The 16,814-nt window shown below is 46.0% G+C and overlaps 2 protein-coding genes across 3 annotated transcripts; one reads left to right on the top strand and one right to left on the bottom strand.

The window, feature by feature from the left end:
- Nucleotides 1-2,062: 2,062 nt before the first annotated feature.
- Nucleotides 2,063-7,777, top strand: LOC117899608 (homeobox protein B-H1). Of its 2 annotated transcripts, XM_034809741.1 has the most exons (3): nt 2,063-3,392; nt 6,602-6,830; nt 6,927-7,777. In XM_034809741.1, the coding sequence occupies exons 1-3, from the start codon at nt 2,366-2,368 to the stop codon at nt 7,546-7,548; spliced, it is 1,878 nt and encodes a 625-aa protein (XP_034665632.1). In that variant the 5' UTR covers nt 2,063-2,365; the 3' UTR covers nt 7,549-7,777. The 2 variants fall into 2 exon arrangements, with proteins under 2 accessions (XP_034665632.1, XP_034665642.1); XM_034809751.1 differs by lacking the exon at nt 6,927-7,777 and having other exon boundaries at nt 2,063-3,397; nt 6,602-6,790.
- A 2,305-nt stretch (nt 7,778-10,082) lies between these two features.
- Nucleotides 10,083-10,549, bottom strand: LOC117895842 (uncharacterized protein CG13380-like). The gene is made up of 2 exons (XM_034803797.1): nt 10,352-10,549; nt 10,083-10,286 (listed from the first exon to the last, which is right to left on the bottom strand). Exons 1-2 carry the CDS (start codon nt 10,547-10,549, stop codon nt 10,083-10,085), a joined length of 402 nt encoding a protein of 133 aa, XP_034659688.1.
- Nucleotides 10,550-16,814: the final 6,265 nt, after the last annotated feature.

The following is a 16,814-nucleotide window of genomic DNA, read 5'->3' as shown; positions in this document are numbered from 1 at the left end:
AATTAGAGCGGGAACAGGAGCGATTGCAGTCACAGGAGGAAGGACGCAAGCGCGCGCTTCAATTGCGAGGAGCATTAAAATAATTAGAGTCTGGTCTCTGCTGAAGCATCAAATGCGACGCACAGTCGCAGTCGCAGTTGGAGTCGGAGTCGGAGTCAATCGAACTGTTGTTTCGAGCCATTTGTGTCTGCGTGTCTGTGTGCCCGTGTCCTTCGTCCTTTATCCTGATGACGGTTATTGCACTTAAATGCATATAATTGGCAGACCAGGTCGTCGCATATCCTGTGGTCGCACTCCGTTTGCGTTCTGCGGTCGAATCCAAATGTGACTGTGAATGCGAATGCCAGGGCCAATGCCTATGCCCGTGTCCATGCCCATGCCCATGCCCATACCCATTCCTATGTGCAATGCCAAATAGCAATTCCAATTGAATGCTTATAATAATTGTGCTCGCACAACAGCAGCTACGAGCCAACGAAATGTGGAAAACAAATGTGGCTCGTACTCGCACTCGCACTCGTAAAAACTGCGGGCCAAACCGCAATGCGCAGTTGTCTCCGCCTTCGACCAGTTGATGGTTACTGCCTTCTGCTGACCGCCCCGGCTGGACAGTTGCCAGGCTCTGGCTCTGGCTCTTTCTCTGTCTCTGGCACTTTGCAGGCAGTTGGCAGTGCATTTTCCGGTCGCTGCAGGAAGCCTCCTACCCGCCCCTCGCTATTTCTTCTGCGAACTATTTAACAGTTGTCCGTATCCAGCCATCACACATATCGTATCTCGGCTGTGCATATCTATTGATCAGACCAATGTCCATCCATCCACACAATTAGCCTGTTTTGTTTGCTTACACATTTATTTATCGACTGTCTTTTTTTCGTGCAGATCTGCTATCAACATCCGCATTTCAAAAAGTAATTTCTTGGCTGCCACTTTGATTGCGACTCCTTTAAAGAAACAAATTGCAGATCCAAGGCAGGAGATTCGGGACCAGCGTAAAGAAGGAGGAGAAGCAGGAGCATGCATTTAAGTCCCCAAATAAAAATTGGAAACAGTAAGTTAAAAAAACTTAAAAACCAAACTAAACAATTAATTGAAACATATGTATGTAACTGCTTGGGATAAATATTGAAAGGACTTATAAAAAAATCTAAATCTATTTACGTACTCTTCCACTGTAAAAAACTTTTTTTTTAATTTTAATCTTAAATATAAAATAAACATGCATAGAAATGCGTTTAAATTGTATTGCCTGATACTTTCTCCATGTACATATTCATATCCTTAAAATATTTATTGGTACAAAAACGAACAATTAAAAAAATATAACTTCAGTGGTACGTTAGCGGAGAGTCCAAATAAAAATGCATAGCCCTTAAATGGTTAATCCAAAACGCTCCCAAAACTCCATAAAAGCTTTTCGATATTTATCCAACTGCACTTAGAAGTGAAATTAAAATTCCACTCCCCGTTACAGCGCCATTTTGATGATCTGGCAGCGCACCGCCCACTCCTTGGAGTCAGCCAACATCCACAGAAAGAAGAAGGCGAGGAAAACGAAGGAGATGCAGAAGAAGCAGAGCAAGAGCAACTCCAGTCAGTCCAACATTATAGCTGCGAGGGCATTTGACCGACATTTGCCACAGTTTCGCCGACTTGCCATAAAAACTCGAGACTGAGACTGAGGCTGAGAGAGAGAGCGAAACCCACCATGGCCAAGAGCTCGGTCGACATGTGGTGGGTTGCGCCGCTCACAGCTCGCTCGCTCACAACATGGCGCCTAAGCCGGAGTGGGACGGCAAATGAGACGGCAACTGGCAAAGAGAGAGAGACTGAGCGGCAGCCGTAGAGTACGACAGGGACAAGGCAAGCAGTAGAGCGCTCTCGCTCCAGCGCAGGCCAAGCGCAATGAGCCGCCACCACTGCTTGCTGCTGGCAGGCAAAGCCACCACCCCGCCTATGACAAAGTGGCAAAATTGTAGCCCGACGACGCCGTCGCTGACGGCAGACTGGCTCTGGCTCTGGCTCTGCCGCAACCCTCTGGCTGAGACCGAGACCTGGACTGAGGCAGAGGCTGCGCTCGCAGGTGCGGTTCAGTCTCGTTTTGGCAGCCACAGCGCGCACGACGTTTCCACCGCGGCAGACGGCAAAGACTTGAAGTAAAAACTTGAAGCCCCCAGCGGAGACCTAGAAAGAAGGTCCCAAAACAGTGAGCGAGTGACAGAGCAGAGTCTGTGGAATTTTTTTTGTGGTTCTGTGCCCCATAAACGTGTGGCCGAGCGCAGAGTGTGAAGTGGAATTAGAGGGGGCGGGCGAAGAGGAGACGCGGCAAGCGCGGAAAACCGAAAAGCGTGTGTTTTGTGCTTAAGAAATGAAAGACTCGATGGGCATACTCACCCAGTCGCCCAGCGAGACGCCCCAAGTGCACCATCCACAGCTGCACCACCAGCTGCACGCTCTGCCCCATCCGCTGCACGCGCTGCCGCTGCCGCTGCCACTGCCCCACCAGCTGAACCACAGCCACCACCATCACCATCCGCTGCATCACCACTATCCGGGCCTGCAGCCGCCGGCGGTGAACATGTCGACCACCTCGTCCAACCTCAAGCCGAATCGCTCCCGGTTCATGATCAACGACATCTTGGCGGGCAGTGCGGCGGCCGCGTTCTACAAGCAGCAGCAGCAGCAGCACCACCACCAGAGCCAACAGCAGAACAACAACAACAACAGCAGCAGCCACAACAACAACAACTCCAGCTCCAGTGGCGACAGCAGCCCCACGCACAGCCACAGCAACAGCAACAACAACGACGAGCACTTGGAGGCGGCCCAGGCGACAGGCCCACAAGCATCAGTGGGGGGCTCGGCGGTACCACCTGCAGCCGTGGCAGCACCACCGACAGTGGTCGCCCCACCACCCCCACATCACCCACATCCGCACCAGCAGCAGCACTCGCACCAGCATCCGCATCCGCATGCGTTGGTCCATCATCCGCACGCCAAGCTGAACCATTTCGCACCGTCGGTCGGCGTGGGCATCGGCATCGGCAGCAGCGGTGTCGGTGGCGCCACCACACAAATGGGCTCCAACGGTCTCAACGTGGCCCAGTACGCGGCAGCCATGCAACAGCATTACGCAGCAGCAGCCGCCGCCGCCGCAGCGCGCAACAATGCAGCGGCAGCAGCGGCAGCAGCAGCAGCAGCAGTGGCGGCTGGAGTGGGGCCTGGAGTGGGTGGCGGCGGCGTTGTGGGTGCGCCGACGGGCACCGAGCTGGACGATAGCAGCGACTACCACGAGGAGAACGATGACTGCGACAGCGATGAGGCAGGCAGCGGCAACGGAGGCGGCGACGGCAGTGGCAGCGGACACATGGACGACCACAGCGTTTGTAGTAATGGTGAGGTGAGCCTCTGTACTATTTGGGGAACGGGTTGCGGGCTGTGGGTTGTGGGTTGTGGGTTTCGCATCATTAGAATATAAATGTGCAGCTGCTGCTGGCATTTATGCCAGTTCCTATCGGTCCTGCAAGTAGTCCTTTGCTAGACTCATTCGCAAATTAATTAGAGCAAGCAAAAGGAGGAGCAAGCAGCACGCACAGAGAACCCTCGACATATTCGGAGTTTCCTGTACATTTTATTCAACTCTTTTTTTTGGTGCCTTCAATTGTTTCTAAAAAGTGAAAGGCAGCCGATATCTCAGCTGGAACTCGGCCATTTCGATCGAGAATCGAATATTTAAACAGCAAATCTTCTCTCTTGCATGAAAAACAAATGTAAAGTTATAAATCGAACTGTTTGGCGCATCGGGAATTGATTGTAATGAATATTAAGGCAATCCAATTGCAGGCTAGCTGTTGGTGCAACTTCAGCCTGACTTTAATTAAAAGTTTGTGTTGCTTCCGAGCTTTGATTCTCCCCCCATCAAGTATTATCCATTTCGAAATCCATTTCTGTAAATCAAAACTAAACACATTGGAATCTTAGGTACATAGCTTGAAGTTCGTTGCCTAAATCTTTTGTTGATTCTGAGGTGCTTGCCGGTTGGCGCTTGCAAAGCATTTTCCGGTCATTCCGGGGGGGGATGGTATGGGGAGCTGTGGGGGTGCGCACCGTTCTGATGTCGCTTTGCAAAACAAACTGTAAAAACGATTGCATGACCGTTTTACATTCTCGACTCTTGCCGTGTTGCTGGTTTTTCCAGCTGTGCTACACTCACACACAAAACGTACATTTTCACGCTTTGTTTGCGTCATTGCGAAGCTTCTGAGGCACCCAACCCCACGCTCTGCTCCCCACTCTGCCCCTGAGGCATGCACCTGCACTACTGCAACAGCCCATTATGGCAGAGTGGGGGGCGTGGCCTTTTTCTGGCAATGTGCTGGGTAGGCGAATTCCGGGTGGGGAGAGAGCTGGCTGGCGACTCTGTGGGGGGAAAGCAGCAACAAAATGCTGTTTAAAAACGCAGCAAACAAAAACAACAAATCCCAAATAATTACATGTCTCTCTTTGCTTCTCTCTCTCTCTTTGTTCCTCTCTCACGCACCGCCTCCCAGGCGCCCACTGCCTCTCTGCGTCCCTGACAATCATTTAATTGTGGAAATTGTTATAAAAATGCATTTAACCCTTTTAATAGATGCCCCACGGCAGAAGTTGCTGCAACGACAACAGCAGCAAAACGACAAAACAGATAAAAAATGTTGCAGTCTGCTTGCTCATCTCTCCACCCCACACACACACACACACACACACACCACACACCACACACCACACACACACTGGCTCCCGATCTGCAGTCGGTCGCCGTTCATCTGTCGCTGCCACCGGCTGCATCTGGTCTCTGTTTTGTGGCAGTGGCATTTATTACGGCAATTTCCTGTTGCCAATTGCAATTTTATAAACGGTAGTCGTCGCGTCCACTACACTCCCTCTCACCCTTTTGGGACTGCCCCTCTACCCCTCTCTGCCTCTCTGGCTGACAGTGAGAGGAGAGGCCTAAATGATTCGCCTCCAGCCAGAGAAAGTTGGAATCCATCAATTCCTCTGAACTCGTCATCTGATTGCTCTGGCAAGAGACATTGTAATTTATCTTCACGTTCTGTCGATTTTCTGAATTTAAGAATTTGCATAAAAATAATATTAACAATTTCGTAAAACAAAATTGTTGGAGAAAAATTGTTGGAGAATAATTTTTACAGAATAATTGTTTAATTTTTCTGGATTTTTATTCAGAATTAAAATCCCATTTTGGGAGCCAGCTAATTGTCCGCCCTCCATTATTATTTCGCTGTTGGCAGTAAACATTGTTTGCAATAAATTGACCTTTACGTTTTAATTGCGAAAACGCTTTCTCTGAAATATGTCAATCAGCTGCTCAACAAATTATCGCCCGGCAAATCAATAAGCTAACGAGGCGGCAATTCCAGCATTCGTGAGTAATTTGCTGTAATTGTAAATGAGTTTTATTCAATTGCATTATTGTCGCTTATTTATCGTTGCAATTAGGCATTTATCGTCTTATATTCTATCTGTTTAGGGAGTTCCCACTCTCAGCTATACATTGCACACACGTATATCACTTATTGTGATTCTTAATTTCGAAACAAATTCAATATTAATCCACTCAGTGGATTTATAATTGTCCTTTGCCTTTATAGGGAAGCATTTCAAATTAATCCCAGACTTGCGGTAATTCCTGGCATCCTCTGCATCTCCTCCAATGTGGAGTCCAGTGCCTGCCTCGGCACAGACCAACGCGAACTGCCTCCGAGTGCGGCACTTGGCAAATAATTTCGTTTTAAATAATTTAACGCTTGAGACGCTTTCAGCGAGTGAGTGTAGAACGTACTCTTTGTGGCCCCTCCTGGGCCGTGGCCCAAAACTAGCTCTCGCTTATCAGCGAACCGCAATCGAATGAATTTACATAAATTGTATGTACTAAATGGCAAACGAGCAGCGCCTTGCCCCGCGGCGGAACTACGGAACTCGCGGAAAAAGGTGGAAAAGCGGGCCTACAAAAGCCCACAAAAGGGGTCCACCTCTCCCTCTCTCCCTCGCTGTGTGTGTGGAGTGGAGTGGCTGCGGCAAGTTTAGACATTTTGCTACACATTTTTATTACACTTACATACACGAAGCGGTGACGAAGCGGTGACGAAGCGGCGGGGCAGGACGGTGGGTAACCGCTTTGTGAGCGGAAGCGGCAATTGCGTGGCCATAAACGAGAGCCTCTAACTGTAACTGCAACTGTTTGTCTGAGGCCAGTTCTTGGCTGTGTGGCTGTGTGGCTGTGTGTCCCCCGCCCTTGGGTCAGACCAGTTGCTAAGGCTGGCCATTAACTATTGAATTTTCCGTACACGGACTGGACGCTTTGGAGCGGCGGCTCCAGAGGACACTGCAAATGCAAATACAGGATAAGAATATTAATGGGAATTTAGTTGGGATTAAGTATAACAATTTCGTGTTTCCCATGGAACATTTCTACCGCTCGAACCGTTTACATGTCCATTTCTAATCTGTGAAGATTTCTTTTATGAATAATCGTCGGCCCTTTGTTTAAGGAGTTAAATGTTGAATACATTTTCTATAAAATCTCTGCTACTCTTTCTTTCAGGCGGCAAGGATGATGATGGTAATAGCATCAAGAGCGGCTCCACCAATGACATGAGCGGACTGAGTAAAAAGCAGCGCAAGGCCCGCACCGCATTCACCGACCATCAGCTGCAGACGCTGGAGAAGTCCTTTGAACGGCAGAAGTACCTGAGCGTACAGGAGCGTCAGGAGCTCGCCCATAAGCTGGATCTGAGCGATTGCCAGGTGAAGACCTGGTACCAGAACAGAAGGTATGTCTGCCCCCGGAGCCAACCCAATGCGAACACCACCCTAAAGCAGCCCCTCTCTCCCTCCCTCTCTCTCTCTCTGTCTCTCTCTCCGTGCAGAACCAAGTGGAAGCGCCAGACGGCAGTGGGTCTGGAGCTGCTCGCCGAGGCTGGCAATTTTGCCGCATTCCAGCGGCTGTACGGCGGATCACCGTATCTGGGCGCCTGGCCGTATGCGGCAGCTGCCGGCGCTGGGGCCGCTGCTGCCGCCGCGCACGGGGCAACGCAGCACACCAGCATCGATATATACTACCGCCAGGCGGCCGCTGCCGCTGCCATGCAGAAGCCCCTGCCCTACAACCTGTATGCCGGTGTGCCCAGCGTGGGCGTCGGTCCGTTGGCTTCCGCCTCCGCAGCGCCCTTCTCCCACCTGTCCGCATCAAGCTCGCTGTCCTCGCTGAGCAGCTATTACCAGAATGCAGCAGCTGCCGCAGCCGCCGTAAATGGTCCACCGCCAGCGTCCGCAGTGCCGGCCCCTGGCGGCCCACTCAAACCGTTGGCCAGCAGCCCGCCCATGCTTGGCGTATCCGCCTCTGCTTCGGCTTCGGCTTCGGCATCAGCATCGCCACCGCATCCGCCCTCGACGCCGAGTCCCACGCTCAATCCGGGAAGTCCGCCGGGCCGCTCGGTCGACAGTTGCTCGCAGGCGCAGTCAGACGACGAGGATCAGATTCAGGTCTGAGTGGAAGCGTCGACAGTGAGCCGCCAGTCAATGAAAACGGTGGGGTGTCTTGGTGTGTATGTGTTGTATTCCCTATATGTGTGTGTATGTGTGCTTCAAATGTAAGTGGGGCTATGCGGCGCCAAGAGAGAAGCTGCCTAGAAGCTGAAATCCCATTATCCATTATCCAGCCCCCAAAAGTGTGAGATACGGCCATAAAAGTCAAAGGCAATCCCAATACGAGCTTAACTTTTATCGGAAAATGCTCATATAATTACTCCGCATTTGTTTCTATTTTATTTGCTATAATTTATTTAAATTCTGATTAATTTTCAAACTTTTCATTCATTTAAAGTCTTTGTTTAAATGTAAATGTTTCAATTGAGCTTCGATTCCGCCAACTAAAGATTGGAAAATGTTTTAAGAAACTCTCCTCTAATTAAAAATTAAATTTTTAATAAGTTAGATTCATTTTCAGGCTTGTTTCAGCTAAGGCAGGAAGGAGACTTTCCGCGATTTGCAAGGCGCCGCATGGCCCCCTATCCGCACCCATTGGGTTGCGCTTTTCTCAGTGTGCTTTGGTGTGTGTGTGTGTGTGTGTATATAATCGTATATGTGTATATGTTCATGTGTGCTTGCCTAATTTATTTTGATTTTCTTCTAAGTAATTTATTGAAAATGTTTTATAAAACAACTTTAAATCGTGGAACTAGAATATTTAAGTATTTATTTGAATGTTGTAAAAAGTAGCAGCCAAAAACCGAAAGCAAAAGAATGTACACTTAAGCCCTAACCACAAAATGTATTATCACCAAGCAACAACAACAGCAACAAAAACAAAAACAAAAAAACAACCAACAACTAAGCGACAACTTCGCATAGAAATATGAAATAAATCTCCCCAATTTTTTTTTGTAGCTTAGTTCTATAATCGTTGTAACTGCAAAATGTAATATGTAAAGTATTCTTAAACCATTTTTTTTGTCTATGTTAGTAACTAAATAGATAAGTTTTTGTCTAAATAAAAGATAATAATATGAAAATAAAGCATCGTTTGCTAGGGGTTGGGTGGGAGCTCGGCACCCGACGTGGGTTGGGTAGCGGGGAGCAATTAAAATAATGACCAACCGAAGCAATTTACAAACGATGTGTAGGGTGGCATGGAAACTGAAGGGAGAGGCCAGAGGGTAGAGAGCATAGAGAAACGGGGAAGCGGGCAGAGACGACGACGTGCGAGCCAACCCCTAATGATAATAATTGCATGCAAAATGCATTTAACCGCAATTAGTGCATTTATTAGGCCAAAAGTTGATATATTGAATAACTGCCTTTGGCCACCAGTTGGCCAAAACAGCAGGGCACAGCCAGTAGGGAGGGAGGGGGCTGTCTTGAACAGTTTTGACCATGTCCCCGTACCCGTACCCGTACCCGTACCGAGTCCCTGCTCTCACCTGGCCACAAACGCCTTGCGTGCTCGCATGCAAGCAGCGCTGCAGGCAAAGACCAGCCAAACGATCCTTGAAGTGCAGAGCCAAGGATATGTATATTCAGACAGCTGACTGGCAGCAACAGCAACGGCCAAAAACGGTCAGAGTAGAGCCCATGGAAAACGCTAAATTGATCCAATTTCAAGAGTGGTATCAACGATATTTTTTGCACAAAGCGAACAAAAATCATTGAACTGCTAGGCATAATTGTATTGAAGGACCCATACTACTATTACAGAACTCTTTAATGCACATTACTTCTTCGCTTTCAGTTAGCTAACTTCATTGCTACAATGTTAAATATTTACCGCACATTGGATGCCAATTTAGCTACCCAAAATGTTCAAGAATTGCCACGAAGCAGTGGCCATAATAAGTTTGGTACTCAAAATAGTGTTCCACATGCACTTATTTTGTATAGTTCCGAAACAGTAGTCAGAGGACTGTAGTCTGCCGTTTAGGGTATGCATCAGTCGCCGCTGCTGCTGCTGCTGTTGTCCCTGTGTCCACGCGTGTTTTGTTGTTTTTTGTCGTTTTTTTGTGTGTGTTTTTTTTGCGCCTTCATCGACAAATTGGCCGCAATGTTCAAATTGCTGTTGGCTTAAAACAAAAGCGACGCTTGGTAGGACAATGAAATGACAACAGCACAATAAGCGGCTTGGCTTGGCTCTCGGGTTGCCCTGTCGGAGACTGGTCAGGTCTGCTGCTCCGGTCTGGCTTGACCAGAGGGCAACCTTTCATTAAAGACAAATGACACAAACAGAAACTCTCTGGGCCCTGCCGGCGCACGCTCAATTAAACACGATCGCTGTTTCAGTAGTTGTTGGTTTGTCGTTTGCCGTTTGCTAATTATTGCGAGCAATGCAAACAACAACAACAAAATAGTAGCTAAAAGAATTCTCTGGTCCAACAAAATGTATATGTACGATGCAGCCGAGTACGGTAGTACTTTAAAAAGCAATTGCTTTATGCAAACATCTCCTTTTTTTGTTTGGGTTTATTAATATTTCTCTGAGTTTTAAAAATTATTGAAACGCTTATAATCCATCTGCGCTTATGCGGTTCCATCTACTTCAATAGATCCTCCACGTTCTCCACTCTGTAACGGGTCTTGGTTAAGAAATTGAAGCCACAATGGGGACACAAACGAAGGTCCATCGAACATATCTCCGATGGATGGACGGTGCACACCTTGGCAACGCGTCCACACACGAAGCGGCCACAGAAGCTACATTTGTAGACCTTTCTTTCACGGTTGCAGATGCAACCGGCCTGCGTATTTTTGAATAATATTGAGTGTGGAATAACCTTAAACTCCGATTCGAATGCTGACTCACCTGCTGTGTATCTGGCACGCCGTCGATGGGATCCTTGGGCTTCTCGGGCTCCTTGGGCTTCTCAGGCTCCTTGGACTTCTTGGGCTTTTCGGGATTCTTGGGCTTCTTTTCCTGCTTTTGGGTTACTTGGTCCGATGATGGGGCATCGAGGTTACCATTCATATTTTGGAGTCGTTCCGTAAGACTTTTCTCATCCATTTTTGATTCTACTTAAAGTGAAAGTCAGAGGGAATACTTGCAATGGCCATAGTGTCGGAAATACTAACCTTTTTAGTAATTACAATAAAATCTTTTTACTGGTTCTGTTCGGACTTGCAGCGCAGCTCGCACGTGAAACTTTGGCAGTTTGCTTTGATCATTTGCACGATTCTTCACTGCCAACTGATTTTGCCTATAAAGTGCTGTTTTGCAACCAGTATTTTGGGAGCAATTAAAAGAGACGATGTAACCGAGATGTGTGACACAATGATATGGCAAAGTAGCTCTCGATTTCTACTTAATGACAACTGCCAGTCATCCGAAGGGATGCTTTGAGTAGGGTTGGAAACCATTTTAGTGTTGTAACAGGCACTTGGGAATAGTGTTGAAATTGTCAAGTGTTGGAAAGCACTGCATCTCTTTTCAACGAATTCTCTGGGATTTTAAAACCATCAACAGTTTGTAAGACATAATTTAAATTGGAAAAATTCCGCTACAGTCAGCCATCATTTGGCCCCCAAAACAGTGTAGCTTTTAGGATGAATGCCTTTGACTAGTTGGTTAATTTTTTAGAATTATTACTGTAGCACTAGGAAACATGGACAAAAATATACTTAAATATATGTATTTTCGTTTGGCAAATATTTCACTTTTAAGTTTTAGGCTTATTGAATGTAAAAGGCAGGGAATGGCAGGGAAAGACCAATCTTCCTGATCGAGTGCCTTGTTCTACTGTGTTTCAATTATAAATAAAGGATTGCCACAGCTCCAAGCAGATTCAACATTATTCTCTGGTAATTTAAAATTGAACTTGTCTTAAATGCAGGCAACAGAAATCATAACTTTCGATCCGCCAAAAATTCGATTATAAAAAGAATTATAGAAGTCTGCACTCGAACATAAGTACACGGAAACATGGACATATGTATGCAAATACATTTCTCCACTTATTTATGTACATACACTCGTGTGTACATACATATATTGAGCCGAAATTGCGAGTTAAACAAATTGGCTGTAGATTCATGTATAAATTAAGGCAGTGGCAGAGAAAACACACGTCAACAGGCAGCCTCCTCACTGTTCACCATCATCACGATTGCCGTCATCGTCATCGTCACCAACCAGCAATGACATCCAGCCTCTGCTGGTGAAACGTTTGATATGCAAACTTTGCCAGCTGATGGATGGATGGATGGATGGATGGTTGCCGTTGGGGGACTGGGACTTGCGATTGGGGACTGGGAAACTGGGTGGGGACTGGTGTATTGGCCCTGGACGCATTTATGAAATGAAGCAGAAATATTGCCTGCTTACTGTGCTGTAACATCAATTTGCATGGAAATCACCCGCCGACTGTCAAAGACCTGCCACACGCACATGAAATCCACACTCCCACTCAGGCCGGTGGCCATACGCAGATGCCGCCATACATAGACATCCAATTAGCCGCACATTTTTGTGGTTGGACCAGCAGCAGCAGCATCCACAGCTCCAGCTACGAACCACAATTCGGTTAAGCAGGAAATCAACAAGGGTGGCTCCAGCTCCAGCTCCTGCTCTGGCTGCTGTATGTGTGTGCGTGGGAGTGTCACCATGGCCAAACAATTCACAGAGGAAATCACATGTGATTATTATCGCAGTTCTCAACATCTTTATTCCTTGAAAAAAAAACTAAAAAAAACATGTGCTTGTATGTAAATGGTATATGTATGTATATGATATGTGTAAATAGCACTTTCTTTCTTATAACTTTCTGCGATTATTCTTTTTCTTATTCTTGCATTTTGTGACACTGAAATTTATCTTCATCCTATGTGTGATAGCTTCGAGATATTTGAGGTACTTATGTACGAAATTTTTTGGTACTCGCGATTTGGCACACTCCACGCGCCATCCCTGTGTACCTTTATCTCAAATTCGAGTTGCTTCAGCAACTCCAAAACGTGCTGAAAATATCTATTAAACAGAATCAATAAAGTATAAAAACCTTAAACAGATATATGTAAATCTCGTACCCATCTATGAAGAGGTCCTCAAATCCTGTCCGCTTGTTGCACAGTGGACATCTCCAGCGATTTTCACACATGTTCTTCAGCAGATAAGCTTCCGCATCGAAGCACAGAAAGTGTGTGCAGTGTAAGCCGCGACACGGCACTTTAATCTTCCTCTCATTCACGGGACAATTCAATGACACCATTATGTTGGGTACATCGGGCATCGCGGCGAACGTATTCTTTACCAAAACTATTCGAATATTTATATCATAAACTAGCACGAATTCTTTATAAGAAAACTTACAAAGTCTTTGCACATAAGCAGCTGTCACAATGCTCCTCTCCTTGATGCTGTTCACCATGTTATTGATGAAAAAATGTTTAGCTGAATTCAAGCCAGTGGTAACGACGCGATTGTCCTCAGCGCGCCTTATCACTCCTCTTTGGTTGGGCATGTTTGCACGTTGAAGTTCCTAATGCTCGGTAATGTACTGTGTACTGTGTGTGTGGGTAAATATTTATAGCATTAAATATTTAAATAGTGCTCTTGGCGTCCAGCAGACTCACTTTGGCGGGTAGAAAACACGGCTTCTCGTCCACTATGATGTCCAGATATCAGGGGAAACTACATACGCCGCGTGGTGACTGCTCCTCAAGAATCAGTTGAACTTGCACACCGTAGGCCAATTTCTTGATAATTCAACTCCCTGTGACTGCCTCAAACTATTCTGCCGTTATTTGCAACTGGAACGGCACGTGCTGCGCGATATAATATCAATTGGGTTAAAGCAGATCGCCAAACAATTGCATTATCACATTTAAACTTACCATTCCATGAGTTTCAGCAGAGTTGTTGTTGTGGCCACGCGCCAAAAATTGCTCTCATTTGTATCTACTCATATTGGCGGCATTAAGGGCACTCGCGAATGTTTTTTGTTCTAATTATTCAACAATCGGATACCCGAAATTATGTCAAATATCGGATCCACTATAACAATAGTTTGGAAATATATTCTGCAGCATTTAGATTAATAATATTGTTGTTAGTTAAATTGACTATTATTAAACTTTTAACGCGGTGAACCACTATGTTATTGTAGACAAGATAAGTAGGCTAACAGGTATTTAAAATATCGAATAACACTATCATCTTCTGTGTAAAGTAGCAAAAACTAAATAACTATTAAGACTAAAACCAACAAAATACAGTTATGCTAAAATGCTGTACGCCCTGAGAATCACTTAACTCCTGAATTAAAAACAATCAATAATGGAAGTCAATTTAAAGAATGCCGATAGAAACTATCTGTAGGTTATTTTAAAAACTTTATCAGGCAAATATTTATAGATCTAAGTTTAACAACAGAAAATAGGAATGTGGTTGAATTTTGAGCTCACAAATAGCCGAAAATGAAAGTGTATTTGGTAAAAAAATAAATGTAAACGAGAAGATAAGTGTGAGACGCCTCTGACGTGTCACAACTTTTATACCCGATACCCCTTAGTACATACATCTGTAATTAATGGTTATTTCCAAACTTTACATTTTTCTTACATATGTATGTATCTACATCTACATCACTTTTACTGATACTGAAGAAGCTCAAATGCAACCCTGCGTCGATAACCAAAACAAAAGAATAGTGGCGCCAAAACGCTTTCAGAATGTAATTTGTTTGTAATGTGCGTCTAATTATTATAGTAAAGTGTAGAATTATTATAGACAAAATGTCACATTTTCTGCGAATACTGCTTATTCCTTTTGATCGCTTTTTGGTGTTCAACTTTCACTTTTCGTTGAGTTTTAAAGGTAATTTGAATCATAGCACCTAAGCACACTCTTCTCCTGGCCAAATGCCAGGCTTCTATCATAAATCGCAAGAGCTTCCTTTGCTTCACACCACACACCCATGCCTATGGTCCTTTTGCATGTTTAATGAAGTCCTTTGTGTAGATGGGCGACACTTTAAATTGCATATTCTTCCAGCCCAAGTGCAGTTTGTGTCTGTCTGTCGTCGCCGTTGGCGTCGCCGCCTCCGCCGTCGCCTCTTCCTTGTCATCATCTTTGTCCATTTGGCAGCCGTTGCTTTGATTTATGTGAACTTCACGCTTTGTCTTGCCTGCCCTTTGGCCGGAGACTGGAGGGAGAGGGTGCATGGGGGTGGAGCATTATCCCGACACGTGTGCTCACAAATTGATCCTTTATGAGCATTTTGCGGTTAATAATGCCCCGGCACGTGCCCAGCGTTGCCCCCCTCCCGAGCCAGAGCCTGGCCAGAGCCTGAGCCTGCTTTGAGCCTTTAAGTGTAAATGATAAGCTCAGGCTACGATGAGTAGTGGGCGAATGGGATGGGTCTGAGGGATGGTAGTCGGGCCCCATCGTGGTCCTCTGCCAGGGGTTAAATGTTAGTTTGTTTTTGGGCCAAGGGAAGGAGATCTAAAAATGACTAAGAGCCTTTGACATGTGACGCCTTTCGTCGACTTTCCCTGTGTGTGTTCAGGGCCTTTGTTCGGTGCCTGTTTTGTTAGTTTTTGTCGGTTTTGTGTTGGACTTTAAAGTGGCAGGACGGAGTCGCTAAGCGCCTCAGCATCAGCATCAGTATCCGCATCCGCATCCGCAGCATCAGTATCCCTGTGTTTGCCCCTGAGTATTCCTCGTTCTGTGTGTGTGCGTAAATCTCAAATGCCACTTCACACTTAATTTGCTCATAATGCCCAACGTAATCCGTTGACTGGGACGCGGCAGGACAACCCCTGCTAATATCCTGCCAATTACACTGACAACAACAATATTTTTTTTGGAAAATTGTATTAGCCCAAGAGCCAGACCCAGACCCAGACCCGGACCCGGACCCACCACCAACAATGCAGTGGCATCAGCAATCAGCAGCACTACCACCAAACAGCAGCAGATCCAGAGAGCAGGGCAGCGAGAAGTGGGTGAGGGGAAAAAAGGCAGTCGCCAGATTTTCCGCTGCATTGGCATCATCCTCAAACAGATGATCGGCTCAGATGGGATCGAATATGCTGGGGGATGGACTGTTGATGGCTTCTTATCAGATGCCCGCTCGCATATGCGGCGATAATGCCGCGACTAATGTGACAAAAATATTCGAGTCCTTGGCCTTGGCTCATGTCCTTTTCGCAGCGCCGCTCATATTCTCGTCACTGATAAGCATGCGGCACACAACTCAATCGACAAATCCTCTTCAACGAACATTTTACTTTTATATATTTTTTGTTGTTGCCTTTGCCTGCGGCAAGCATTTTAATCTCTCGCTCGGCCCATTGACAAATTGCCTAGATTGATGCCTGCCGATAGAAAATGGCAACAAATGTTTTAATTTCTTTCTTCAATGCGCAGGGGATTAGACCAGGCCCAGTCCCAGTCCTAGGCCCAGGGCATGGCCGCTTGTTGAGCTGTGAAAAGCGTTTGCCAGCTGATTTCATCAGATAAATATCAGATTGGAAGCTTGGTAAAAATACATTTTACATACTAATGAATACGTATGGACATTTATGTGCCTGGCAATTAACGTTTAGCGGTTGCCGATGCCTATAGTTGCTACACTGATCTGTGAGGCATTTGAATTTATCTTTTAATACAACAATTTTATTATCAAAAATTTCAACTAAAACTGAAACTTTAAGGAGAGTTGAAAGTTGTGGGCCATAAACGGCAAACAGGAATTTGCATAACTATAGCTGGTACTGGCATATAAATCTTCTATATGCTTTCTATTTAACTTTTACTAAAGACTTCCGACACATTTCTGCGCCAGCCAATTTGCTAAGACCCCTCCATGCCTCCTCCCCAATCTGGATGCACTGGCAGGTGCCTGCAGCCACTTTCAACACCTACACACCAGGTCCCAGGTCCCACAACCAGCGCCTCAGTCTCAGTCCGTGGTCTAGGAGGGTGCACGATGACGATGGCGTGACTGGCCTCCATTTGGACAGTCGGCCAGTGGCCAGTGGCCGAGCTGGCCCCAGAGCTTTACTGTGCAGCGGTTCGCTTTGTCTGTGGGCCCTCGAGGCTTGTAACTTATCTAAATGAACACAATTATTGAATATAATCGTTGCAAAAGAACGAAGCGAAAACAAACACTTGAATTTTGCATGCCGTCTTTTAGGCGATTAAAACGCCACAAAGCAGCGACCAAGGAATACTCTTTTCAGGTAATCTTTATGTAGAGGATTTGCAATGATATTGTGGATTAATTAATTAGTAAATGTTGGCCTCAAACTTGTATCAATATTGAAATTAA

The sequence above is a fragment of the Drosophila subobscura genome, chromosome A, assembly GCF_008121235.1.
Source record: "Drosophila subobscura isolate 14011-0131.10 chromosome A, UCBerk_Dsub_1.0, whole genome shotgun sequence".
NCBI classification, from domain to species: Eukaryota; Metazoa; Arthropoda; class Insecta; order Diptera; family Drosophilidae; genus Drosophila; species Drosophila subobscura.
The sequence above is the reverse complement of the archived record's forward strand: the minus strand, read 5'-3'. Positions and strand labels throughout refer to the sequence as shown.